Source organism: Microtus oregoni, unplaced genomic scaffold (genome assembly GCF_018167655.1).
Source record: "Microtus oregoni isolate MIOR12 unplaced genomic scaffold, Mior012 000102F_ref0000329, whole genome shotgun sequence".
Classification (NCBI taxonomy): Eukaryota; Metazoa; Chordata; class Mammalia; order Rodentia; family Cricetidae; genus Microtus; species Microtus oregoni.
This window is the reverse complement of record NW_024544716.1, coordinates 1594623-1622500: the sequence shown is the minus strand read 5'-3', so window position 1 is coordinate 1622500 and position 27878 is coordinate 1594623. Positions and strand designations below refer to the sequence as shown.

The 27878-nt window shown below is 37.9% G+C and overlaps 1 protein-coding gene across 3 annotated transcripts in view; it reads right to left on the bottom strand.

Annotated features, from left to right (window-relative positions):
- Uri1 (URI1 prefoldin like chaperone) overlaps window positions 1-27878 on the bottom strand; it is a 56950-nt gene that overhangs the window by 14797 nt on the left and 14275 nt on the right. For 2 of the 3 annotated variants that reach the window (XM_041644893.1, XM_041644892.1), the window contains exons 2-4: window positions 20362-20396; window positions 8166-8244; window positions 6919-7054 (exon numbers count right to left, since the gene is read on the bottom strand). In XM_041644893.1, the coding sequence (XP_041500827.1) occupies window positions 6919-7054; window positions 8166-8244; window positions 20362-20396 (250 nt within the window). Of the gene's footprint in view, window positions 1-6918; window positions 7055-8165; window positions 8245-10484; window positions 10533-20361; window positions 20397-27878 lie in introns of those variants that run through there. The other variant, XM_041644894.1, reaches the window with a different exon arrangement.

The window sequence follows — 27878 nt, the reverse complement described above, 5'->3', positions numbered from 1 at the left end:
TGTATACAAGAAAAGCACTTTATTATGCTATAATTACCACAGATGTTAGGAATGAAAAAACACACCCGGCAAACATTAAACAAGAAACCTATGTAGAGAGAATCAGGAATAAAAGAAAAAGTTATATGATCATGTGGTTCAGCAAAGCACAGCACTTTAACTATCTGAAAAATAAGCCTCAAAATACACGAAACAAAAACTAACAGAAGTGAGGAAGATGTGCGCACAGTCACATTCTACCTGGAGAGTTCACTCTTCTCTCCACACTGAACACAAATGAGCAGCTGAAAAGCAGAACGCCATCACCATACACATGCGACTGCATTTGTACAGCGCTTTTGTACCAAACAGCAAACGCGTTCTTCTCCAAGGCAAAGCACTCAGGAAGATGGAGCACATCCTAGTCATAACGCCAGTCTCACTGTACTCTAAAACTACCTATCAAATACACATTCCATAACCACAAAGAATAAAACTAGAAATCAGCATCAGAAAAAAACCCTCCCAACATTTAAAATTAAACATTGCTAATTCTGGGATTCATAAACTTTTTCTGTAAAAAGCCAGAATGTACTTCCTTTAGATTTTGAGGGCTGTTCTTGGTCTCTAGCTCATATTATTCTCCCTCCCACACACACAATTCTTTCATTAATTAGCTTACATTCATAGATAAAAGCTGGGGTCAACCAGATGTGGCCCAAAGGCCTGTCCTCCCCAACCTAAATGATTAGTGAGTCAATGAGCACATCCCATGACTCAGGAAAATTTATTCAAGGGACAATGAAAATACAATGTGTCAAAACAGCACAGCACTAAGGCAGTGCCTAAGTCAAAATGACAGCACCTATAGTTGAGAATGCGCACCACAAAAAATAAAGCAAACCCAGAACAGCAGTAGAATTTTAATAAGCAAAGGTGAGAGAATCACAGTAATAAAGTCAAAGGCTGGGTCCTAAAATCAACAAGATCAATATGCCCCTCAGTCTCACCAGTAATGAAGCTTTGGAGACTTAAGATAGATAGTTAGAAACTGTTAGTATCTACCAACTGGGTATCAATGGCACTTAACACCTACCTGTGACAGAAAGTGTGTACTGATACATCATTAATCTCCTAGGAAATAAAACTAATACCTGCCCATTTAAGGACCACTACATCTAGATATACAAAAGAGCAAGAAGATGCATGTTAGCAAAAACAAAGTTAGAAAGGGAACTGTCACCCAAATACATTTAAAAGAAATGAGGACTTAATGCTATAAACAATTCTATTAGATGAATTTAAGAATTTAGGTAAAAACCAAGCAATTCTTTAAAAGTCAGAAAATATCAAACTCTCCCTAGGGAAAATGATAGTCTAAGCAGTGTAATACCTAGTAAAGAATTTTAGTTTGTAGTCTCTGCCTTCAGGTGACTTTATTAGTATATGTTACCAAATATTTACAGCACCAATTCTATGCCGTATCTTACAACATTTCCCAAATCACCCTATCAATCAACAAAACATTAGCAAAATATGCCCAGTAATGTACAAAAATAATATAACCATATTAACCATAATAATATGACCAAATATGGATCATTCAAAGAAAGAAAATCAGTCAATATAACCTATCATACTGACAAACCAAACACAAAAGCATATCAACATAACAGAAAGAATGCATCACAACATTCAAGACCTATTCATTATTTTTTAAAAACTCACAAATTAGAAATAAACTTCCCTAATATGATAGAAAGTACTAATTTATGACAATAACTTTTTTTAAAAAAATCTACAACCAACACAACCTCTTGAAGTTAAAGACCAAATGCCTTCCTTGGCAAAAAAAATACAAGGCCAAGATGCCCACTCTTAGCCAGTTATAAGATCAGGACTCCTGCTCAATCTCTTACTCAAAGTCCTACCCAGTGCAGTAAAAAAAAAAAAAAAAAGAAAGAAAGAAAGAAAGAAAGAAAGAAACAGAGGCACAAATATGGAAAATGAGTTAAAACACGTCACTTTTTACAAGACACAGGGTCTACGTCCAAAGTCCCAGGGCATTTATTTCAAAGAATTTCACAAAAGTGACAAGGGCTTACAGGTCACATGGTATAACATGAACTAAACAGGCTTTAAACAGTCTAGGATATCCTAAATACCGAGTAGGGTATACACACTTGGAAGATTTAGCAGAGTTAAGATGTCAATTCTTCCTAAACTGATGCATAGAATTAAAGCAATTCCAGTCAAATATACCCAGGATTTGTTATAGATAGAAACGAGCTGTTTCTAAAATGTAGATGGAAAGACAAAGAAACTGAAACAACCTAGTCAAATTTCAGAAAAGACACACTAGAGCTTATGAAGTCTTGGGTTTGGATCCAGCAAAGCACAAATGCTGATTCACAGTGCCTTATTTTAAGGCATACTATAAAGTTACAGCAATTAAAATATGGATGGACATGGGCCAAAGAAACAAAACAAATGGTCTAGAAAAATGAACTATACAAAAAGAGTCAATAACCAATACTTCACTTTTTAATAATTTTAATGAGATACAGTTTACATAACATTATTTATCCACTTAAGTGTATAACTTAAGGTTATATGCATATACAGCCTGGGGCTGTGCAGGCATCATTACACAGGCACATTTTCACATTCACTGTTCGTTCCTCCTCATATCTTCCTATCCCTATACTAACTCACTTCCTATCTTATAAATCTGTCATACTACACACTGCACAGAAAGGAGTGGGTCTGTGTATCTGGTTTCTCTCCTTTGGAAGAATACTTTCAAGACATGTTTCTTTCATAATACTTTCACAGTACTTTTACCATAATACTTTCAAGACATATCAAACTGCATTCTACTTCATGGAAACAATCCATTTGATCTATTTCTTAGCTGATACTTGATTTGTTTCCACTTTGAGCTACTATGGATAATGTCACTAGGGTCTGCAGTGTTTTTGTGTGGTTGTACATATTTATTTCATTTGCATGCAATACAAATCTGCTAAATCCTATGGTAATCCAGTGCTGAAAAATTTTTGAAAAATTCTAATTTTCTAATATATACCAGTTTACATTCTCGCTAGTAGCATACGAATGTTCTAAATTTTCCACATTTTTGTTACTATATGTTTTTTATTCTAACCATCTGGTAGAGCACTTCCAGTGGCTTCAAGCTACCAATTTATTTTGACAAGGTACAAAGTCACTTATGGAAAAAGAATGTTATTTTCAAATACAATGTTGAAACAATTATGCATTTAGTCATGAGAAAAGTGAACCTTGACTTAAACCATATACCTAAAGCAAAATTAACTTAAAACATGAGCAAAGTCATAAGTATTAAAGGTAGGTGAAGAACTCTTAAATATGATAGCAAAGACAGAACCTAAGAGAGAAAAGCAACAAACTGGACTTCAAAATTAAAAACTGTTCTGGAAAAACACCATCAACAAAGAACAAAAAGGTAAGATAGAGACAAAAAAAAAAGCAAATCATATATTCCAAACAAGATACATATTCAACATGTATAACAAACTCTCAAAAGCTTTTCAAGCTTTGGAAAAACACAATCCCTTGGGGGTGATTAAGAGTACTTGCTGTTTTCCAGAGTAACCAGGTTTGATTCCCAGCAACCAAATGGAAGCTCCAACTCTATGCCCACTTCTGGCCTCTGTGGTAATGGCCCATATGTTGTATATACAGACTTACATGCAAGAAATACTAATAGAGATGAAAAAAACATCAATTTAAAAAAATTTAATAAATTAAAAAAATACATACAACCCCAATTTTTAAAAGTGGCTAAAAACTTTACCAGATAAGAGGCTACAGACTGTATCACCAGTCACTAAGGAGATGCAACTCTAACTCCTTTCTCTCTCTCAAGTAGCTAGCAGGACACAAAAGCTCTGAAGTTCTCACCACTGCCAGTAGAGAGGGAAAGGATCAGTTAAGAAAATAGATGTTTCCACTTTAAATATGGAAGAAAAAGAATGATATGCTAAAGTTGCTAAGATCTGTAAGTGAAACTGCAAAAAAAAAAAAAAAAAGAAAGAAAGAAAAAGAAACCCACATTGTTCTAGAGCCACACCTCCAACTGGGCAAACTGCATCCACCACTCAGACTAAAAGCCTAGTTAAGATGGAAGGTTTCCAGTGGGGAAGGCCAGGGACTGGATCACATGCACCTTTTATTATTAAGTGTCAAGTTTAGCAATACACCTAAACATTTTCTTCAGGTATTATAAATTACCTCAAAACTGTGGATAAAAACCTCTGAATCCTCTTATCCTATTAGATGCTATGCAGTTAAATATGTGCCCTGACAATCAGATAAATATCTATCCTATCTCACACAATCAGTCACTTTCCAAACTTATATGGAACTGGGAAGTGATTTATCAAAAAAAAAAAAAATGTTTCTTTCCTCTAGAGCTCCAGTCTATCAATCAGTAACTGATATTGAAGATTTCTTCACTGATTTGAAAATCAAAGTGAACAAGCTTTCCCAGGCTCCAGGTTGACTTTCTATGAGCAGAGACAGCAGTCAACAAGAAAAGCCTCAGAGTGAGAAACGCGTCTCCCTAAGAGCCATGCCCACCACCACCTATCTAGCGGACATGAGTAATTTTAACGAGCGAAACCCAAGGACTATCAACTGATAGAAATTATATATAGGTCCAACAATAGAATTCTGGTTAGTGTCATAAAAGATCAAAATATAAACCAATTACAAACTTGGACTTGATTTGCTATTAGTCTCCAACCATAGTTTCCAGAATTTTACAGAATAAATGAGTTATCCAACTAATACGCACTCCTAGGTTAGTGAAATTATTTCAGCTTTAGAAAAAGTCAGCTGTATTTGGTGTGACCTCACTTATACAGGACAGTCTTCGAAAATTCCTCTTCAAACATACATTTACTAGAAGGTTGAAAGCAGGATATATCAATTTATATAAGCTATTATAAAAATAAAAACAGATTAGAAATTAAATAAGCCTACTGTCAGAATGCAACCAAGCCAGAGCTCAAAGGCCATCTGCCCAGGTACGCATAATAGAACAAGAAACTGGGTAAGCAAAAGCAAAGTGGCCTTACAAGATGAGGCAAGCCTCATTGAATAAATGGGACCTCCTGAGACTGAGAAGCTTCTGTAAAGCAAAGGACACTGTCACTAAGACAAAAAGGCAACCCACTGACTGGAAGAAGATCTTCACCAACCCCGCAACTGACAAAGGTCTGATCTCCAAAACATATAAAGAACTCAAGAAACTAGACCGTAAAAGGCTAATCAACCCAACAATAAAATGGGGCACTGAGCTGAACAGAGAATTCTCAACAGAAGAAGTTCAAATGGCCAAAAGACACTTAAGGTCATGCTCAACTTCCTTAGCGATCAGGGAAATGCAAATCAAGACAACTTTAAGATACCATCTTATACTTGTCAGAATGGCTAAAATAATAAACACCAATGATAGCCTTTGCTGGAGAGGTTGTGGAGAAAGGGATACACACATCCATTGCTGGTGGGAATGCAAACTTGTGCAACCACTTTGGAAAGCAGTGTGGCGGTTTCTCAGGAAATTCGGGATCAACCTACCCTTGGACCCAGCAATACCACTCTTGGGAATATACCCAAGAGAGGCCTTATCATACAACAAAAGTATATGCTCTACTATGTTCATAGCAGCATTGTTTGTAATAGCCAGAACCTGGAAACAACCTAGATGCCCTTCAATGGAAGAATGGATGAAGAAAGTATGGAATATATACATGTTAGAGTATTACTCAGCAGTAAAAAAACAAGGACTTCTTGAATTTTGCATACAAATGGATGGAAATAGAAAACATTATCCTGAGTGAGGTAAGCCAGACCCAAAAAGAGGAACATGGGATGTACTCACTCATATTTGGTTTCTAGCCATAAATAAAGGACATTGAGCCTATAATTCGTGATCCTAGAGAAGCTAAATAAGAAGGAGAACCCAAAGAAAAACATATAGGCATCCTCCTGAATATTAACCTTCATCAGGCGATGAAAGGAGACAGAGACAGAGACCCACATTGGAGCACCGGACAGAAATCTCAAGGTCCAAATCAGGAGAAGGAGAGAGAGCACAAGCAAGGAACTCAGGACCGCGAGGGGTGCACCCACACACTGAGACAATGGGGATGTTCTATCGGGAACTCACCAAGGCCAGCTGGCCTGGGTCTGAAAAAGCCTGGGATAAAACCGGACCCGCTGCCGGGCAGTGGTGGCGCACGCCTTTAATCCCAGCACTCGGGAGGCAGAGGCAGGCGGATCTCTGTGAGTTTGAGGCCAGCCTGGTCTACAAGAGCTAGTTCCAGGACAGGAACCAAAAGCTATGGAGAAACCCTGTCTCGAAAAAATCCAAAAAAAAAAAAATCAAAAACGGACCTGCTGAACATAGTGGACAATGAGGACTACTGAGAACCCAAGAACAATAGCAATGGTTTTTTTTTTCCCCCAGTCCAATTCTCTCTTTTTTAAAAAAAAATTTATTTATTTATTAAAGATTTCTGCCTCCCGAGTGCTGGGATTAAAGGCGTGCGCCACCACCGCCCGGCTGGGTCCCAAAAGTATTAAGAGCAGAGGGCACGCCAATCACAAGTATAAAAAATTCCCAACTCCTGTCTCAAGGTCTATCCACACAACAATGTAACGCCTGTGGTTCACACAGCATACTTTCGGAAACACGGCAAGTGGGAAGGACTTCCAATCTGCATTATTTCATGCTCCACTCTCAGACACTGCTTTCCCTGAGATTACCTATAATCCAGAACAGCAGTCTGGACTAGCAAATCTGAAAATTGCTTGGGTCACAGTCCCCAGCTCTGGAGCCTGCGAACGGATGCAAACATAACGGAGAACGTCTGCACAAGAGGTACCTACGTTCTTTCCGGTGCTCAACTAAACCAATAGCCTGCTTCGCAGAGCACTTTGCAAACCAGTTGTCCCCAAGTAAAACAGTAACTTCATTAGTGTGGACAAGTCTTCCTGGCATGAAGGCAAGAGGGCCAAATGGTACCTATCGGTCAAAAGAGAAAGAGAAAGGCAAAAATTTTAAACATACATTTAAAAAATATTTAGTATAAGAAACCGTACATTACTGAATTCTTACCTATGTACTGAGAAAAATAAAATGTCAATTTCACAGAAATTTAACATTATATTGAAATTTTAGCAGGAAAAACTATAGAAAATTGTATTAGACTGATAAATCCATGTTAAAATAGGAAAATAAATCCACAGCATATTTCCATGACAGCTATTAGAGAAAGTAGTGCTGTCTCTGAATGATTATACATTTCATTAATTCTAAAGTCTAAATGAAACCAAAATAGTAACGAAAACTACTGCCAGTATAACTAAAACTACGGTAACTAAAACTATGTTTTTAAGGGAGGAATTAACAGTTTTATTGCATCTACCTACTCACACTTAATCTAGTAAAACAGAATAAATCCTCATAAAGCACACTGATACAATGGAGGCTGCAGCCAAAGGCTCAGGACCAACTGTATGACATGAGGAAGGTCATTCAAAAAGAAACTAGTAGCACTTCTCATGTTATAATGTATAAATAAATGTTCTGCGTTTTATTTCTGTGAGTTACCAGGCATTATGGCTTGTTCTTACTCTGGATAACAGAAAATAACTCAATGTCATATTCCTATCATAACTGGAATTTATATATAAAAAGATATTTACAGGGGCTGGAGAGATGGTTCAGTGGTTAAGAGCATTGCCTGCTCTTCCAAAGGTCCTGAGTTCAATTCCCAGCAACCACATGGTGGCTCACAACCATCTATAATGAGGTCTGGTGCCCTCTTCTGGCCTCCAGGCATACACACAGACAACATTGTATACATAATAAATAATTTTTTAAAAAAAGATATTTACATGCCAAACCTGTCAGATTTTTGCTAATATGCCATTACATTATATCACAATAATTATATACAAACTATTATTTTTGTTTTAAGGCCTAACAAATCAAACCTTCCTTGCTATTGTCACCTCTGACAGTGTATCAACTGTTGTGAACGCACATACACAGCAAGGACATATCCTATCATTTTGCCATTAGACTGTCTACAACAAACATTGTGACTCTAAAAGGAACACAGAGCGCATACCATGACGTCGTAGGATAACTTGTCAGGCAAGGTCCTCAGTCTCTCTTGAAGAGCACTATAGTCACTGTCTACTTTCTCCCTGATGAGGAAAACACCACACACAAAATGAGTACACAAACCAGCAACAGCCAACAGTCTTGTTGGCTTTGTCCAGCAGTTTATATCACTATAAAACGAGTTTAGGAGTTCATCGATGGCACTGTTCACCTATAAATTCACTCAGAAATAAAATTCACTTTGAAACAGAATACTCACATCTTGAGAATTAGCTTCATTAGTAGAAGATGGCCTAGTCTAAATAAAATGCAAAAATTAGGGAAATGCAAAGGAGGGAGCCAGGAACTCAAACTGAGAAGAAACATCATACAGCTTCTGAGTGAATAAACAGATTACAGTAGAGACTGAGTACAAGACAGCACCAGGTACTTCAGTCCTCATCAGAAAAGTTAAGCTCAACTAGTCATACAAATGCAAATAAGGTAAGAAATCTGACCAAGGGCAGAAAAAAATTAGGCAACAGTAATGTAGAAAGAACTTCAATTAGTGTCTGAAATCTGTTTCATGGTCTATCAAAACAGAGCTATTAGCCAGGCATGGTGCCAACATGCCTGTGACCCAACACTAGGAAGTAAGAGGCAGGAGAAAGATCAGAAGTTCTAGGTCATTCTTGTCTTTATAGTGAGTTCAAAGCCAACCTACTGGATTACATGAGATTCTGACTCAACGAAAATAAGGAGAAGGGGGGTAGGACATCCATTTAAACAATCCTAAGATCTGACTCAATGTAACTCTATTGGAACAGAGAACAGCATGTGTCTAAACTGCTCTTCCACAGGACTTCAGTCTACTGGGTGTCAATCACCCCTCTTCCTAAGACCAAGCACTCACCTATGCTGAGATGAGACTTCTTTGGAGGCCAAGTTTCCTAAGGACTCTTTGCTAAGATGGAAGCTACACACACATCTAGAGTACTGAACTATTCTGACTATTCTGTTAAAAGATGGCAAAAACAATAAGCTCATCAAGTAGGCAAGTAATTTAAATGAACACATACTGTCAGACTAAAATTCATCCTCAGTATCGTGTAGGTAATTACCTAGATAACAAAAATGACTACTACAAGTAACGAAATTGGCATCAGTTTACTTTTTAGCTCCACTACAGCAATAGTAGCATAATTAATAAAAACTATCCACTCAGTCTCAAGGTTTGGAGAATTTCACGTATGTTACTATTTATCCTGAAAATACTCCTACAGGAATGTCACTCAACATTTTTTTCTTATACAAGATAACACAAAGCAAACAGAAAATCAACAATGGAAAAAGCCAGATCTCCTGTGTCCTGTTGAGGTAGACACCCTCACTCTTCATCTTATTCTCTCATACAAAATCTACTTTTCTAATGTCCTATATAAACTCTCCACAAATTCTTATCCATAAACAAACACAAAATGTCTATCATGGTATTTCTTTTGTGCATGTATGTGTGAGGGAGCCCACGGCACATGTGTAAGCTGGAGATCAACACTGGGAGTCTTCTGCAATCATTTTCCACCTTACATCTGAGACAAGATCTCACCAATTCGGCTAGAATGACTGGCTAGCAAGCTCCAGGGATCTTCCTGTCTTTGCCTTCCCAGCGCTGGGGTTGTTACACAACCATCTTCTCTATGTGGTGTTGGAAATCAGAACTCAGGTCTTCCTGACTGAACAGCAAGCACTTTACTCACAACCATCTTCCTAGACCCTATTATTATATTTCATAAGGAAATAAATTACCCTTTTGGGTACATTTTTATATGACAAAATGCCAAAAATTCTTCACGTATGGGACTATGTACCAGGACCATGGTCCATGGCTTTAAAGTCAAACCAAAGAGTGAATCCCAGCTCTCCTACTTCACTTACACAAACTAACCTTGGCCTTAGCTTCTTCATCCATGTTAAAACAGGAAAAATGCCTATTCACAGGTTCAAGAGCATAAAACATAATTTTCAGAAAAGATTATTAAGTACTAAGGTAAGATCCCACTTAACAGTCATTCAACTGGATAGTGTGACTTACTGAACAGTAACAGGATAACTGAATGTCAGCATTCAGAGGCTTTGGAAACAGGGTCAATATGAGCAACAAAGAGGATGATGTGAAACAGTGCCGACATATCACTGATGCTCATTAATCTATGGAATACTAACAGCCCCTGTGATTCAGACTGAGACTGTGTAAAAGCTCAAGGACTATCCATCCACTATCTAATGCTTCTGATTAGGTCCAATTAAAGTTAGCATTCAGCATGTCTTACATTGGTAATCATACCTAGAAAAGAGGACTTTAAAAAAGAAATCTCATGTGCCCTCAGAGAACAGAAAGTTCAACCAAGGTAATGTCAGCAATCAGTATTTCCAAATGAACACTCAGCTTTAACCTTCATTAATAATTCTCTCTAGAACAAAAAATGTGAACAAATTAAAGAACAGTTTAAGATTAGAGTTGCTATTTCTACATTTTTAGTTATTTTCTAAAAACAGAAAAAGAAAGTGAAAGATGATTTAAAATATAGCAATGTAGAAATACTTTTTGAAGGAAGACCAGCTATGTATCTTGAAGAAATCCCAGAAGATCATTCTGGTCAAAACATCCAGAACCAAGCGCTTAACCAAAACACGATCTCCACAGCCCTCTAATACACAAGACTAATAGTCCCTTTAAAACATCATGAGCCTATGCAGCAGCCAAGTTCATCTCTGTGTGTTGAACTCATCTCACATCCACGTCTGTATATGGATACACACATATATATTTTTTAATTAGAGGGAAATTTGCCTACAGGGTATACAGTGCCCAACGAGGAAAGAAGGGAGAATCAGATCCACTGGGGCTAGGAGTTACAAGTGGTTGTAAACTACCACATGTGTTTTGGGAGCTGAACCCAAGTCCTCTACAAAAGTAATATGGACTCTTAATTGTTAAGCCATAAAAACAGAAGTTTACTTTTTTTTTTTTTCGAGACAGAGTTTCTCTGTGTAACAGTTCTGGCTGTCCGGAAACTCACTTTGTAGACCATGCTGGCCTCCAACTCACAGAGATCTGCCTGCCTCTAAGTTCTGAGTGCTGGGGTTAAAAGTGTAAGTCACCATACCTGGCTTTAAATTTTTATTTTATTCATTCATTCTCATTCATTCATTCATTTTGTTTTTTCAAGACAGGATTTCTCTGTAGCTTTGGAGCCTGTCCTGAAACTAGCTCTTGTAGTCCAGGCTGGCCTCGAACTCACAGAGATCCTCCTGCCTCTGCTCCTGAGTGCTGGGATTAAAGACATGTGCCACCACCGCCATGCAAGATTTTATTTTTTATAAGAATATTTAGCCTACATGTACATCTGTGTACTACATGCATGCTAGTATCCTCAGAAGTCAGAAGAGGACATTGGAGTCCCTGGAACTAGTTATAGATAGTTGTGAGCCACCATGTGGATGCCAGGGATTGAGACTGAATCCTCTACAGGAGCAACAAGTGCTCTAAACCACTGTGCCATCTCTCAAGCCCCAATACAAATTGTCTTAAGAACTAATATTAAAGATTGGAGAAGGTTAGCAGCCACAATGAAGGCATAGAACACTTCTATAAATAGCCCTACCCTTAAAGCATTAAGATCAGGACAGATCCTATGGGAAATATTTATTTTCATAGAAGTGTAACAAGCTGAGAGAGCAAGCTAAATGAGGTGTGTGAGTGAGTATTTAAAGGTGAAGTATGCCAATGACTTGCTCTGAAATACCTCAGGAAGAAATGAATTAATGAGTAAGACATGGCTGGTGTACAATCAAGGCTCAGTCCAACTCTTCTGTGCAACTGAATATTTCTGTAACAGACTATTTAAAGGGGTACAGGAGAGCATGAAAAATACGTTTTTAATCTTTCTCTTAATGGGAAAAACACTTTTGCAAAAAGAAGTAAGCTCTACATCCCTTGTTCCAGCAAGTGATGGGCTCTCATCTCCATCTTTAAAGGGAAGAAACGAAATCTCTGCTTAGAAAAGTAGAATCTTCCAAATGTACTTACGCAGGAAGACATAACTGGCAGATAATACTAACACCAAACTGTCTTCTTGAAGGGGGTCTCCTATCGCTCTTTCCCTATACCTAACCTGCTAAACAAACAAAGCAGTAAACACCACGAGATGCTTAAAAGCAAAGGGCTTTGCATTAGTGCAAACATGCAGGTTATTATCTTCAGTCAAGAAACAATTATCTGTTGTTTCTAAGAAACAATGAGACCCAAAGCTTCTGAAACACACAGGACTCAACAGCAGCTATTTTTAGTTCATTATCACCACTTCAGAACTATCCTATAAACATCTAAGAAAGCCTACTTTGGATCCAATTCACTAGACATTCACTCACTCCTCTGCAATTGAGCCTTGGGCCACATCACAGAGGCCATCACTCAAATCTAGCAGGCCTTTCTAAAATTTGCAATCTGTCTGCATTAAAGCACCACTGGCTTGAAGGGTCCCTGGGCCACCTCCAGAATTAAGAAAGTAAAGGAAAGTTCAGTTCAGGCATAGATACAGGCAGAGATTCTCTCTCATTGCTACAGCAAGAAATAACAACTGTCTTCAGTGTCCTCTTACATCTAACGAAGGTTTTAAGTTACATGACAAAATATAAATTCTTGAAGGAAGGACAATTCTTTTCTGTGAACTGGTAGGGAAAGGAATGCTCCTCATTCACAATTTAAAAGTATTTGTATAAAATCAGTGGCATCATTACCTTTTTTCCTAAATAGTCACAGCAAAATACTCAGAGACTTCACTTAATTTGGTAATTAAAATCTACCTTTAAAAAATTTAAGGTAAAATGGAGACATGTTCCTTTTTATGACTGCATCACACTGAAGAGCTCACTTCATCAGAATATGCTGATGACCTAACACATGTTTCTTATGTTTTATTAGTCACCAGAAAACAATAAAAATAATCTAAAGATAAAAAAGATAACCTCGGGCTGGAGAGGTGGCTCAGAGGTTAACAACACTAGCTGCTCTTCCAGAGGTACTGAGTTCAATCCCAGCAACCATATGGTGGCGCACAACCATCTGTAATAAGATCTGATGCCCTCTTCTGGAGTGCAGACATACATGCAGGCAGAACATTGTATACTAAATAAATAAACAATCTTTTTTAGAAAAAGATAACCTATAATTTTACATTAGCTTAACAAATTATTGAGAGGCAGATCTAACTACCACTCCAATAGACTTCATCCACTTAATTCCGCACAGTGGCTACCACACAAGAGACACACAATGAAGCTAGAAGGACAATGTGCTCCCATGTTCTCTCTACAGCCAACCACATGGACATGTCACCTGAAATTTGTCAGCCATCTTTAAGGGCCTGTTTCTTCATTTATAATTAATATTTTGCTCTAAATATAATCATATGTAAATTAAAAGTAGAAGGGGAGTTCTAAAATTACACAAAAGTGAACTGATTTTTGAAAAAAATCCCCAAGTTGTCAAGTTCAGCTAAATTTATGATATTGGGACTTGACATGTGTGTTGGGAACGGAACCTGTACTCTGCAAGAGTAGGAAATTCTCATATGTGCTGACCCATCTCTCCAGGCCCCACACCTGGAGGTTTTTAAATAATACTGTAAACTCAGAGAGAAAAATCTTCCTAAACATAAGTCTGCCATTTTTATCCCCAGAAACTAATTTTCTTACATCCAAAAATATGACACAAAAGCTTGGAGAGTACTAAAATAATTTCAAATTGTAATTAGAAATCATTAAAGAAAAAGAAAACAAAAATTTCTAACCTGACCTCTACAGCACAAATAAACACATAACTAACTACTAATCTTAAAATAATAAAATAAAATGTGGCCGGGCGGTGGTGGCGCCGCCTTTAATCTCAGCACTCAGGAGGCAGAGGCAGGCGGATCTCTGTGAGTTTAAGGCCACCCTGGTCTACAGAGCGAGTTCCAGGACAGCCAGGCCTGTTACACTGAGAAACCTTGCCCCGAAAAACCAAATGAATAAATAATTAAGTAAATAAGTGAAGTGAAATGTTTTTAAAATACTGGGAAAAAATAGTTTCAGCTATAAGTAAATTTCTTTACTATTTTATTACAACTTTCTATAATAACTAAGCATGTACTCACCTTATAGTTAGAAGAAAAATTAAAAACTAATTCAGGATAGGGAAGCTGGATCAGATGGCTCAGTGGTTAAGAGCACTTACTGCTCTTGCAGAGGACCTAGGTTCAGTTCCTAGCATCCATGTCAGGAGACCCAAAACCACCTGAACTCCAGTCCAGAAGGTCCAAGGCCTTCTTCTGGCCTTCAAAGGTACCAGCAGGAGGTGCACATAAGTAAGTGTAAGCACTTACACAAAAATAATCTTCTCTGAAACATTACATACAAAAATCCTCAAACATAACCCCCAATCTAGGAGGAGGTGGTGTTTGATGTTTGATAATGACAAAAACAAAAAGGAACCTACAAAAACAGAGAAAGAGATCTGGACCCACTGTACTTCCTCTTCCTCCCCACTATCCCAAAGGAGCCTTTCCGTGGTAACTGCCCAACTTCAAAAGCAAAAGCAGGTGAAATGTCCAGATAATGTTTTGACTGCTCTCTGCTTCACTCAAAGGGGGGGGGGGGGGACAGAAGGTTCTATATAAAGCAGTGACCAAAAACATAATCTATTAAATAGAAACACTGAATAATGAAGTCACTGTTGTGAATAAGTATTTCTACAAGTATGCAGACTACACAAAATAAAGTAAATTTCATATACTCTCATATGAAGGTTGTAGGAAAACACTTTCAAGTATTCACAGGAATTGTTAGGAAGAAATATTCAGTGATGCCAGATATGGTGGCTTACACTTATAATCTTAGCACTTGGGAAGCTGAGGCAGGAGGATGACTGGGACTCTGGGAGCAGCCTGGGTTCCACAGTAAAGTCCCACTCCACCCTGAGATACCAAAAGGTGTTTATGGGACAATTCTTCCCTCAACAGCATCAAACAGACAGATATGCTCTCTACTTTGTATGTATGTATGTGTGTGTGCATAAGATAGAAGCATACATGTGTGTATGCATTTTCCCGTCCTAATAGTAAAGCGGAGTTTTCAGAAAGGCTTAGGATTTTACCTATTCACGTATGTGTTTCTACTTCCAACTAAATACTATGTCCATAAACTATAACAAAAACTAGTATCCCCAAATAGTAATTTTTATCCAGTTTTTTTAAAAGTAACAAATATCAAGCATTTGTTTTACAATTTCTCTCTCAAAACTCATATGCTCAAGTGTTTTCAAGTTCATCAAATTTAAGCTACTCTTTGCAATACTAAACACATGCACAAATAAAATACTGTATTTTCATTTTAAGTTGACTCTGTGTAGTTTAATACTAGATTTCTTCACTATCTAAGATCCTCTTATAAGCCTTAAAGAAAATAAGGTATTTTTTTCTTTTTAATTATATGTATGGTGGTTGTGCATGTAGTGCAGGTGCCCAAGAAGGCCAAGGACATTGGATATCCTAGAACTGGAGTTACAGGTGTTGCAGCCGCATGATATAGGTGCTGGAAAACCAACTTGGGTCCTATGAAAGAGCAGTATGTACTCTAACCACTGAGAAATCTCTCTCCAGCCCACAAGCAAGCTATTTCTACACCTCCATTGCATACAATCTATGGTTATAAACAAGGCCTCCATGCAAATGATTTAACTATGTATGCCCCATCTACAGGCACTACTTTTATCTAATCCCATAAGCAACATAAAGCAATGAGTCTTTCTTGTAAGACCAGGCCAACAGGAATCATCTGCCTTATACTAAAAATGGCCATAAATTTTTTTGTTCTAGCAAAAGATAGTCATTTTTTCACCTTCTGAATCTGTCTGGCTCTCTAAGTTCCTCTGAACATCATAATGTGGCCTTGCAGCTTCCATGATGTCATATAAAAGGAAAGGATGCTGGGATAGATGCCACAAACACACAGCAAACTCTGCTAACAGTCCTACTCAGCCTACGATGCCCTTCAACTTAGGCAGCTGAATCCTGTGATGCCAAGCCTGTGCTTTCAATGCTAATCAAGCTGACAACCTCTGACACTAAGTGATGGACACCTACAGGCTGACTATACTGCTCTTCATCACAAAACTTATTTAAAAGAGGCACACACAGCTCTAAGAATATGTTGAAAAGCCAGGTGGTGGTGGCAAATGTCTTTAATCCCAGCACTCGGGAGGCAGAGGCAGGTGGATATCTGTTAGTTCGAGGCCAGCCTGGTCTACAAGAGCTAGTTCCAGGACAGGCTCCAAAGCTACAGAGAAACCCTGTCTCGAAAAAGAAAAAAAAAATGTTGAGAAAACCAGCTTTCTGCCTGATAAAAAGATACCGTGTGACTGGGCATGGTAGCACCTGTCTAGAATTCCAGTACTCTAGGAAGCTGAGGCAGGAGGACTGCCACAAATTCCAGGACAGTCTGGGACATAATGGAAGATAAGACCCAGACAAACAAATAAGATGGCATGGACATAAAACATTCACAAATGTGTATGGAATAGTTAAGATTTTTATTCTTTTGCCTTATTTATGCAACATCGCTAACTTTCCAAAAAGACAGAGTATCTACTCTTAGTTGAGTGAAAGGCTGAACACACACGGCGGCTCTGCAAAGTCAGGTGGCAGCATACCTGCCTGAAAGAAAGCTGCAGGTTCTTAGTGTAACTGCTCCAGGCTGCAAATGACAGAACTCAAATGCTGTACAAGAATGTAAGAAAAAGGGCTGGAGAGATGGCTCAGGGGTTAAGAGCACTGGCTGCTCTTCCAAAGGTCCTGAGTTCAATTCCCAGCAACCACATGGTGGCTCACAACCATCTGTACTGAGATCTGGCGCCCTCCTCTGGCGTGCAGGCATACATCGAGGCAGAATGTTGTATACGTAATAAATAAATAAATCTTTAAAAAAAAAAAAAGAATGTAAGAACAAAAGATGCAAATAATCCCCACCAGCTGCAAGTGGACCAAATAGTAGACCTCACATTCATATTCAAGGAGAAAATAAGTCTGTGGCATCTTACGTTCCTGTGTGAAGTAAAAATGATAGACAAAAAAGGCTTTGGGCTTGTTTGTTTGCATTTAGTTTTAAGACAGGATTTCCCTGTGTTGGCCTAGTTGTTCTAGAACTCACTCTGTAGACCAAGCTGGCCTCGAACTCAAAGAGATCTGTCTGCCTCTGCCTCTGCCTCCCAAGTGCTGGATTAAAGGCTTGCACGACAATCACATGGCTAAAAAGTTGTATTATTTTAAAAAATTTTAAAAGAAGAAAAATTTTGGCCAAACTGAAAACCACTATTAGTATTAACAGAATTCTATATGGTTCTTATCCTCTAGATTCAAATATTTCCTTTTTTAGTTGCTCTTAACTGAACAAATACTATTAATTTCTTAGTCCATCAGAGTCCTGGAATTTAGTTTTCTCAGTCAGTCCTAAAATGGCCCCAGGCTTCACTTCTATTTTTCTACAAATATTTTTACTTCTTGTCCAACATTTTTAAAAAGAGTATTTTAAAGCCTAATTTGTATTCTTTTTGTCTCTAAGTAAAAGAACCCTTTTAAATTACACATCAACACCACTAGCAAGAGTTGCATCTTTCAAGTCATTTACTTTGCTCTTCCTCTTACATTATCAGATATCCATGTAGATGAGGGCATAGCTACCTAAACGGCACTTTAGACTGGCTAATGCCAAGAGTCAAAGAAGTAAAAGCAATTAGCTTTTAAAAATTGTACCTAAAGCATGTTTAAGAAGGCTCCAGATGCTGGGCGGTGGTGGCACAAGCCTTTAATCCCAGCACTTGGGAGGCAGAGGCAGGTGGATCTCTTTGAGTTTGAGGCCAGCCTGGTTGGTCTGCAAGAGTTAGTTCCAGGACAGGCTCCAAAGCTACAGAGAAACCCTGTCTTGAAAAACCAACAACAACAAAAAAGAATGGTTCTGGTCTCTGAACTTCCTCTATTTGTTCCATACGCCAGCAAATCGTCAAAAAAGAAAAGAAAATTTGCCCTGATTTCTCTGTTTAGTGTCCTACTAGGGCTGAGTCTGTTAGGTTGGAAAGATCAGCTCAGTCTTGCCAGTGGCAGGAAGGTCTTCTCTGCCTGAAGGTGTGAGAGGTAATGACAGTACAAGATTACCACAATCTCTGAATTCCTACTGCCTGACTTTGGTAACAAAGTGGACACTTCCTTTTCAATTTCTGAGCATATTAAATGAGTTCAGAATGCACTGGTCATTTAGATTCTAGCAGCATTATATTATATATAGGCAAATAAAATACTATTTCCTAAGTCCTGTCAGAAGTGATTCAGAGCAGAAAAAAATTTAATGAGGGAAAAAGAATTGTAATCTTTAACATATAAACAAGGTATAATAAACTTTAAACTACTGTATAGGCAAATGTGCCAGTCTTCTGTTGTTTAGAGGGCTTTAGCACACTGAACTGAGACGGAGGGTATAGGAGCCTGCTCTGACCTAAGTGTTGGGACTCCACCTGTCACTACTCTCCAGATTCGTACACTGCACATTGCAGTGCGATTTGTAAAGAAAATCGTGTAGATGAAACATGTACAAATTCCACCTTCACTTATTCAATATTCATTAATGAACTATTCTGTGCCAAACACAGAAGGAAAGACTGAGTGGACAGCAAGATGAAAACATGTCCATCGTCCTCAAGAATTCTCCACCAGAAGAAGGATTTTACCAAGCAGGATTTCAATTCCAGGTTCATGCATGCTGGAGTCTGTTCTAAGTGAATGCATCCTCTTCTTATTTCTGAACCCCTTACCAAAACCAAGATGCACATGTCCATGGAATGAAATTGCCTCTAAGGGTTACTCATAAATATGTCACTTTGGCCAAATCTACAAAAGAAAAGCTTTCTCTGGCCAAGGGCTTGCACATACTTCGCATTTTAAGCTGAAATGAATGTACAGTGCAAAGTGAACGGTCCATTATGGAAATGTTGACAGACCTACACCACCAGTGGATGCAATTACAACGCTGCATTTATTGAAAATTAATGAAGTCCTGGATTTTTATTTATAAAGTGGGTATTATTAGTTTTAGATTGGTTTCCACAAGCCAATAGTCCAAATTGAATAAGATGATGGGTACAGATTGCACCAATCTTCACTCTTATCCACTGCTTGCAGCCTATGTGCATTTAAACCAAAAACATTTGATATACACTAACTATAAATTATTTCCTTGGAAATCTCTCAGGCATGAAGAAAACGCCTTTTAAAATAAATTTAAAATATTATATGCTTGATGGTGTATAACCGAAGGTTTAATCTCACCACTAAAGGGGCAGTTACGATGATTTTGCAATAACCCTGCAGACAATAATCAAGACAGCTCCTGTTGTTCTCTCAGTAAAATCTTCGTAAACACAGCATGGATAGACTGTAATTTGATATCTGTAAGATCAACAGCCATACCTCATGACAACTCCTAATATAAGATTTTATTCACCATTAAATTGAGCGTTTTCCTCAGAAGCAATAGAACAGAAAGCACATTATTTACCAGGCATTGTCCTATTAACTATAGATTAGCACATCAAAACAGACATGCTTTCTCTCTAAAAAAAGTGCAAGCAGGCTCTAAAATGCAGATTAATTTGCTTTATCAAACTTGAGAAAAATCTATCTGTGTCCTATTTCCAATATTATTTTTTCCAATATTATTTTTAAACAACTGATTCCAATTATTTTCTACTACAAACATTAAGAAATATCCCCAAAACAAAGTTAAGTCCAAAAACAAATGTCTCGGTTTCTACTTCAAAATGAGATTAATATTATTCAATTTTTGTAAATGAAAAGGAGGGATTAGAATCCAACACAGATGCTGACAAAATTTTAGAAAATTGGTACATATGTAACTCTGAGAAGGGTTAAAGACAATGTAAATTAGTATCAAAGATATTCAAAATGGAGATCACTATAATTCAATTACTGCTCTCTTGCTCTCTCCTACACAGCATGCACAGAAACACACACATGCACACACTCACACATATACCCCGGTGCATATCGTTATTTAAATACAAGTAGGGACTCCCTCTGTATTTCAGAATTATAATAAAAGCATCTTTCACTCACCAATGCTGGATTTTCTCTTGGCAGTTAGTGACCACCTGTCATGAAAACAGACAACTACTCATGAAAAAAAACAGGGCTAGGCATAGAGACAGAAAATCAGCATCAGAAAACTACAGCAGTGTCTTTACAGATTTGCTAACACCTCAGTGGACATTTTTATTTGTCAAAGGTACAAAGATGGGTATGTTAGTTTTTAAGCAATGCACTTTATCACAGCCCTCTAACGCAGGCTGATAACTGCAGAACAAATTACAGCTTTCCAATTCAGACTTTGGTACAAAACCTGCTTCATAACTATTAGGTGACATATGATATAAGATAACTAGCATTTTGTACAATCTACAGACCATTTTCAATGTTACATATTTTCTAGAATACACAAATATTATAAACAACAAGAAACTAACGTAACATCCACATTTCAGCAGGAAAAAAATGACAGTAGTGAAAATATTTTATTTTGTCAGCATATCTCCAAATGTTTCCACCTGTGATTTTTAGTCTGATGTATTAAAAATGAATTCTTTTTTCCACTGTTTTCAAGAAGAAATACTTGGGATAAAGGGATGCTCTGAACAGCTCATTCCCCCCACACTGAATTGTGATAAAATGGTATGCACTTGACACCCAATTTAAGCTGTTTATAATATTAAAAGAATGGTATTACGCATAAAAGTTATGCTTCCCTTTAAGATATTTCAGTAGATTCTCAAATACTAAGAAAATAAAAATAACAATCATCACAGGAAAAATGCAGTCAGAAAAAATTACAGTTAAGCAGAAATTTTAAAATTAATACTATTTTCACAAACTGCTAATCACCTATTTTTGAGTTCCCATCCATAAAAACTGTCAAATATTAGTCTAGAGTGCTAGAGCACCATTTTAAAGACAGGGCAACTAAGGCACAAAAAGGAGGCCACATGAGGAAGACAGCAGCATGCCCTAGTTTTAGTTCCAGGTTCCCAGATCAATCCTATTTCTTGATTATGCAAAATGTGTCACACACACCCCAAAAATCACATTTCTTTTAGTGCTGTCACTAAATTCCTCTATTCTAACATTTAATTCAAAAAAACAAAAAACAAAACAAAAAAACAACCTGTCCTCCCTTTTGGACATTTTAAATAGTAAGGCAGCAATCCCGACCCAAAATACATGCTGTAATCAGATACTCGGCCATACTGCACATTAACTCAGCATAAAAAGTCCCCACAGAATGAAGATCTGCAGTAAGTATCAATCACACAGCAACACTTAATAACAGTGGTAATATATAATAGAGCACTGACTTAACATCTGTAAGAGTCTACTAAAGTCACATCAGTCCATATCACTGTTTCTGACTTGGCAGGAATTATAAAAGACAAACAGAATTAGATATAAATTGAAAAAGAAAAAAACAAATCTTTGCAAAAAGAAAATTTATGAAGTTTCTATTTAAGAACCCCATTAAGATGAGACCCAAAAACAGTCGGGATGTTTCCAGTCCTAGCAGGAGTGTTTCCAAGCATGAAGTGAGCCAAAAGCACAGAAAGAAAAGCCCTGCAACCCGTAAGAACAGAGTGTTCATTAACCTCTACATGATAATCCTTTCGTAGCTGCATATTAACTAGTTACATATTCATAATCATTTACATTATTTAAAGAACCTTCGATGAAATTTTCTAGGCTATATCCATTAGTAATGGTGTTAAAGGTCATGGAAGATAGTCTACTTAATGTTTCCAGGAAGCCTTTTTAATTAGTAAATATGTAAATTTGGCACACACGCTTTTCATGTTTAAAAACAAGTCACTAGTAGCATGGCATGTGTTCTTGCCATCAGGCACACAGCTCTTCTGCCTGGTTCTAGTCACCCTTCCTCACTCCCCACCCCTTTTCTTTCCTAAAATAGTCCCCCTAAGCAGACATTCAAAGACAGACCAGCAACAAAACTACTGTACAAGCCACATTCTCACTACCAAAATACTGCTTTACGTATGCAATCTTCCTGGGTTTCACACAGCATTCACAACATCACACACAGTGGACAAACATATACAACAGAAGCAGGACCCTGGAAATTAGAGGAAACTATTTCCAAAGAGGCAGATATGGAAATGCATGGAATAGTGGGTAACGAGTTTCCTGTGACCGAAAGCATAATTATATATGTACACACACACATATCATCGAAAAACTATTTTTCGAGACTTTTTTTTAATATAACTGCCAAGGGGAAAAAATTCTAAAAAAAGACAAAATCCAGATTCAAAGCACCTGAGTTGTAAAATCTGACTTTTCTGTGAAGTTAATACCAATTTATGTAATTTCTTCTGCCATGCTAACTTCTTAAACTATTAAATGATGATAGTAAGACAGGGGTCTGATTCTACAGGCAAGTCTCTAAAAATAAGCAAAACAACAAAAGAAAGGTCAATATAGGTAAACTGATGCCAACTTTGTTTTGTTTTTTTTTTTAAAAAAAAAATATTATGCCTGAAAAGTCTCTGTAATGCTTTATAAAAATAGTTACTTAGCAGGCTTGTATTACTAAAATAATTAACCTAGGAAATTCAATATAATAACTAAACATTTATAAATATATGTTAACACAGTAATATAGCAGTAAGGTCACAGTAAAGAAAAGGGGCCCTTACCTGACAAAGCCCTGTTTAAACTATCATTAACAACCCTGTGAATATACACTCATCTGTGTACGTTTAGGTACAGACCTAAGACTTCATATGACAGTCCATTCAAACACTTCAATGACACAGATCTTAATCTCTTTGAAAGGAAAGGAAGCATGCTTTCTGAGATGTAATAACATGTCCCAGAAGGGGCCACATGAAATCCGTTCTAAACCACAACTCTCTGACCCCAAGTGCACAAGGCCTTGGACAAGTCTGCCTCCAACCTGGAAAAGTGTAACGGTGGCAGGAACAGCTGCTTCATGCTTCATCTGCGGTTACTGCTGCCACTTCTCCATGTCCTCAACACAGCACCCACATGTTCTGTTACAAAGGGTCAAAATCATGCCTGACACACTGTATACTGTAAAAAAAATAAAAATAAAAAATAAAGACAAAAAACTAACAGCTTGTTGTTCTCCTTAGAAATTGATCTTTAAACATTACTTTATAAAGGAATGAGAAGGGAGGGTTTAACATGCGGTGAGCTCTCTTGTGCTTATTTGTTTATGCTATTTATTTTGATAACGGACCACAAGGGGGCATCAACCCATTCGATCTCCAAGTGCAGCACAGCTGCAGGGCAAAGCTGGACTGATGCAGAGAACCCGCAATGTTATGTGCACTTCTAACCTCTGATCCTCTCTCAGGAAGGCTTCGCTTCACTTCTAAAACTGCTTGCCCTACCTGCAACCTCAGATTCTTCCTGCATAGGTTACTGTATCAAGATCAGTTTGGAAGCAGCTCTGCAGGCTGTCCAAATTCATTAGGTCAGTTTCTCTTGCTGGACTTCAGTTTCAAGACACATCTTCCCATTAGGTTGTTTAACTGCTCACTGCACTGGAGCCAGAGGATGCTAGGCAAGCATGGTCACTTGAGCGCATCCTAAAGGATGAAAGAACCTTTTCTAAAATGGCAGGCTGTCAACTAAGGAGAGAGCTATGTATCCCTACAACAAAGAACTGCATAAAGGAAGTGTACTTTCAACAAAATCAGTAACAATTACAACTTTGCTGTGCTGGTAACACAAAGCCTGCAATCCCAGTACTCAGGAGGCTGAGACAGGGGCAATGAAAGTTTCTGGCCAGCCTGGGCTAACATAGCAAGACTTTGTTTGTAAAAACAAAGATTCAGAAAATTACTCATCTTTTAAATACAAGTGAGTCAGGATGTAGTAAGCAATAGAGTAAAGAGCAATAGACTGAGGGTTGCTGTAGTAAAACCAGCATGGGGGACAAAAAAACAATTCAACTTTGGACAACTTTATAGTTGACATACACCCAAGATGAAACTACCACCAACTCTCTAAATGCTGTTACACCACAGCACTTCTTAAAACACTTAAAATGTTACTTAAAAGTGTTAGCTTTCCTCGATTCTCTAATGCAGGACTGGGAGATATTCTTCCAGTACTCACCCACTCCCCTCACCTCTCCTGCCTGGTGCCTGTCTTGATACCTTGTTTGTCTTCCTTACAGCTTAGGGCTCTTTTCCCTTTTATGATTTATCTCTCACAATCCCAAGTACTCTGGTAACACACACCTTTCTCATACTGGAAACTGTGGGAATGTTTACATTTACAATCAGTAGCACTTCTAAGAATGAAGGCACTGTCATGTTCCTGGGATTATTGAAATCCACAAACCAAAAGTTTCAGGAACAGGTTTTATTCACACTTAGAGCTTAGTGTGTTTTAGAGCACACAGATTTAACTTGGTAGAATGCTTGCCTAGTATAAATGGAACCCAAGATGCAATCCCCAACCCAATGATGGGGGCATACACACCCATAATCCCAGCACTGTGAAAAAGAAAATAAGTTTAAGGTCTTCCTCAGCTATAACTAATCTTCCAATCATAATGCCTTGTCTCCAAATAAGAAAAGAATCTGTTACTGAATGTCCCCTGTAAATATAACATGTGCAATGAAACCTGAGTATTGCATAGCCCATTACAACAATGTGTGGCCATTTTACAGACCTAAGATAACTCTGTTCTCAGTGCTTTGCAAGTTTTATAACTACAATGGGGCTGAACTGTACTTCTGGATCTGAGGGCTGCCTGGACAGCTTGTATGCCTATTACTTGACGGAATATCCATCATTCCATGTCCATTTGCATACCTTTCTATAAAAAGCTACTGTTTCTACTAAAACAAAAAACAACAACAACAACAAAAAAAAAAAAAAACAGGCCCTTACAGAACTACTTTTGAGCATATATAGCCCCAGAATGGAGAAGGCCCATGCCTGCTGCTACCCAAACCAATTGATCCAGTTCAGATGTGAGAACCAAAGTAATTAGAAGGGGTGAGGCATTCCACAACCAGCAGACATCTGAAACTGCAGGTAACAAAGTAAATGTGCAAGAAAGCAAGCAACACACACACACAAAACCATCCTGACTGGGCTGGAGAGATGGCTCAGTGGTTAAGAGCATCGCCTGCTTGTCTAAAGGTCCTGAGTTCAATTTCCAGCAACCACATGGTGGCTTACAACCATCTGTAATGAGAGATCTGGTGCCCTCTTCTGGCCTGCAGGCATACATGTAGGCAGAATGCTATATACACAATAAATAAATAAATCTTAAAAAAAAAAAAAAACCACCCTGACTTCACAGTCAATTTTTGCAGAAATTCCTTTCAAGTATTGCTGTGGTGTACAACTGACTTAAGACAGCCAGTGAGGTAAAACTTGTCACATAGATTAGGATAACATACCTACCAATACACTCAAAGGAAACAATTCATGAAACAATGAATACAAACAGTAAAGGGGAGAGGGTACTAGTAATACGAAAGCAAAATTAAAGCAACCTGAAATTCCATTCTGCACTTTAAGATACACCACTGACAGTCAGACTGTTGGAAAGCTAAGTTAGTCATACAAGTTCAAAGCTCGCTAAGAACTGGAAACACCAGATAAATAAGAAAATCACACTTATCAAGGGAGCCAAGAGTTGTCAAAGTAATAGAAGAGGAACTAGGAATTTAGAGGAAACTGGGAAACAAGAGCTGATCCCCATGATGTGGTTTTAGGCAATTCTGTGCCTAGGCAAGAGTTGAGCATTTATGGCTGGCCCTGAGCAGACATCCACAGCTGAGGACAGAAGCAAGCAACAGAGTCTGACAAAGCAAATAAACAAAATGAGACCTGTGAAGCTGTAAGCTAGTTTCCATTCAAGGACGCCTGTCAAAGCCTGAAGCTAAAAGGGCTACAAAAAATTAAAAATAAAATAAAAAATGTAAAAAAGCTAAACCAAACCTTTGGGAAGAGGTAGAAATGAAACAAAAACTAAGGAGTTCAGAAGGTTCGAAGAAATGTAAACAAGCTGTCCTCTCAGACAAAGTCCCACAGGAACTAAAACTAGCACCACTCACTGCAGCAGGCACTTGGCCCTCACGCCATTCAGCACCTGCGGAGGAGGCTAACCTTGGCTTCCTCATACTCTGCCTATCTAAAGGCAGGTGAGGCCTCTCCCAAAGGAAGACACCATCTTCAGACACATCTACCAACCCTGCATTTAACCTAAAATGACTACAATGCCAAAAAATAGAAGCACATGACCTGAGAGCAGGCAAAAGAAAGGAAACAAAAAGATAACAATCTGGACACTGGTGTCAATAAAACAGGGTACTAAAATTAGAATGCACATGTCAAAGAGGATACAAGAAAAGATGGAAAAGTTAAGAAAAGACAGAAAAATTTTTACTGGAAAATGTCTTTTGAAAAAAATTAAATTTAAATAAAAATGCTATGGCTGTGGCTCTAGCTCAGTGGCAGAACACCTGCCAAGCAAGTGCAAGGCCCTAAATTCTTTCACCAGACAGAAAGGGGAGGAAGGGAAGAAGAGAAACAGACAATCAAAAAGAAAAATCACACAACTGAAGTTTTTAAAAATACCAGAGCCAACATTAAACAAAGACTATGCAAAACATAAGTTAGTATTTCTTAACATCTGGACACATGATATAGTTAGTGATGAAAACCAAGAAAAAAAATTGGATATAGCTGAAGGTGAGAAAGATGGCGTAAGCTTTCAAAGAAGCAACAAAACTTAAAGTTAGAGCTAACTTCTGCATAAAATGCCAGAAACTGCAGACAACAAAATAAAATCCTGAAGTGCTGAAAAAGATAACTGAAGAATCTAGCATTGGCAATACATGCACAGCAAAGACATTCTCCAACGTGAAGGAAAATCTGAAAGATTTTCAACAGTTAACTGAGAATTCCACACCAGATTTTCATTCTTCATTAACAGAAACACAAATGAGCTTTCTTCAGCAGCACACATGCAGAAACTCCAGAGCAACTTGAAGTCATGCAGGTCACAGGGGTGGGGGTCAAGATGAGTACTCGCCATGTGCAACAATTAAATACAGCATTACAATGAACAAAATGCACACCAACAAAACGTACGGAAACAATATTCAAGATGTGGGTAGGAGCCACGGGAGCCTTGAACCTTTAATCCCAGCACTCAGAAGGCAGAGGCAAGTAGATCTCTGAGAGTTTCGGGCCAGCCAAACCTATATAGTGAAACTCAATCTCAATCAATCATTATGAGGAGGAGGGGAAAGGAAAAGAAAAGAAAAAGAGGTAGGGTAAGTACATGAATTCATGCTGGACCCGGATAGTAGAAACTTAGTATAAATTTGTAGCACACTGAGTATTAAGGTAGACACAGTACACTGTACTAACAATGTACCTCAATGGTCCATTAAAAGACATTAATAGCCAAAAGTAACAATAAAGTTATGCTTAATTCATCCAAAGTCAGCATAAAGGGGAAACAGTAAAGAAACAACAAGAAACTAGCTAAAACAGAATGACAGTGAGAGACC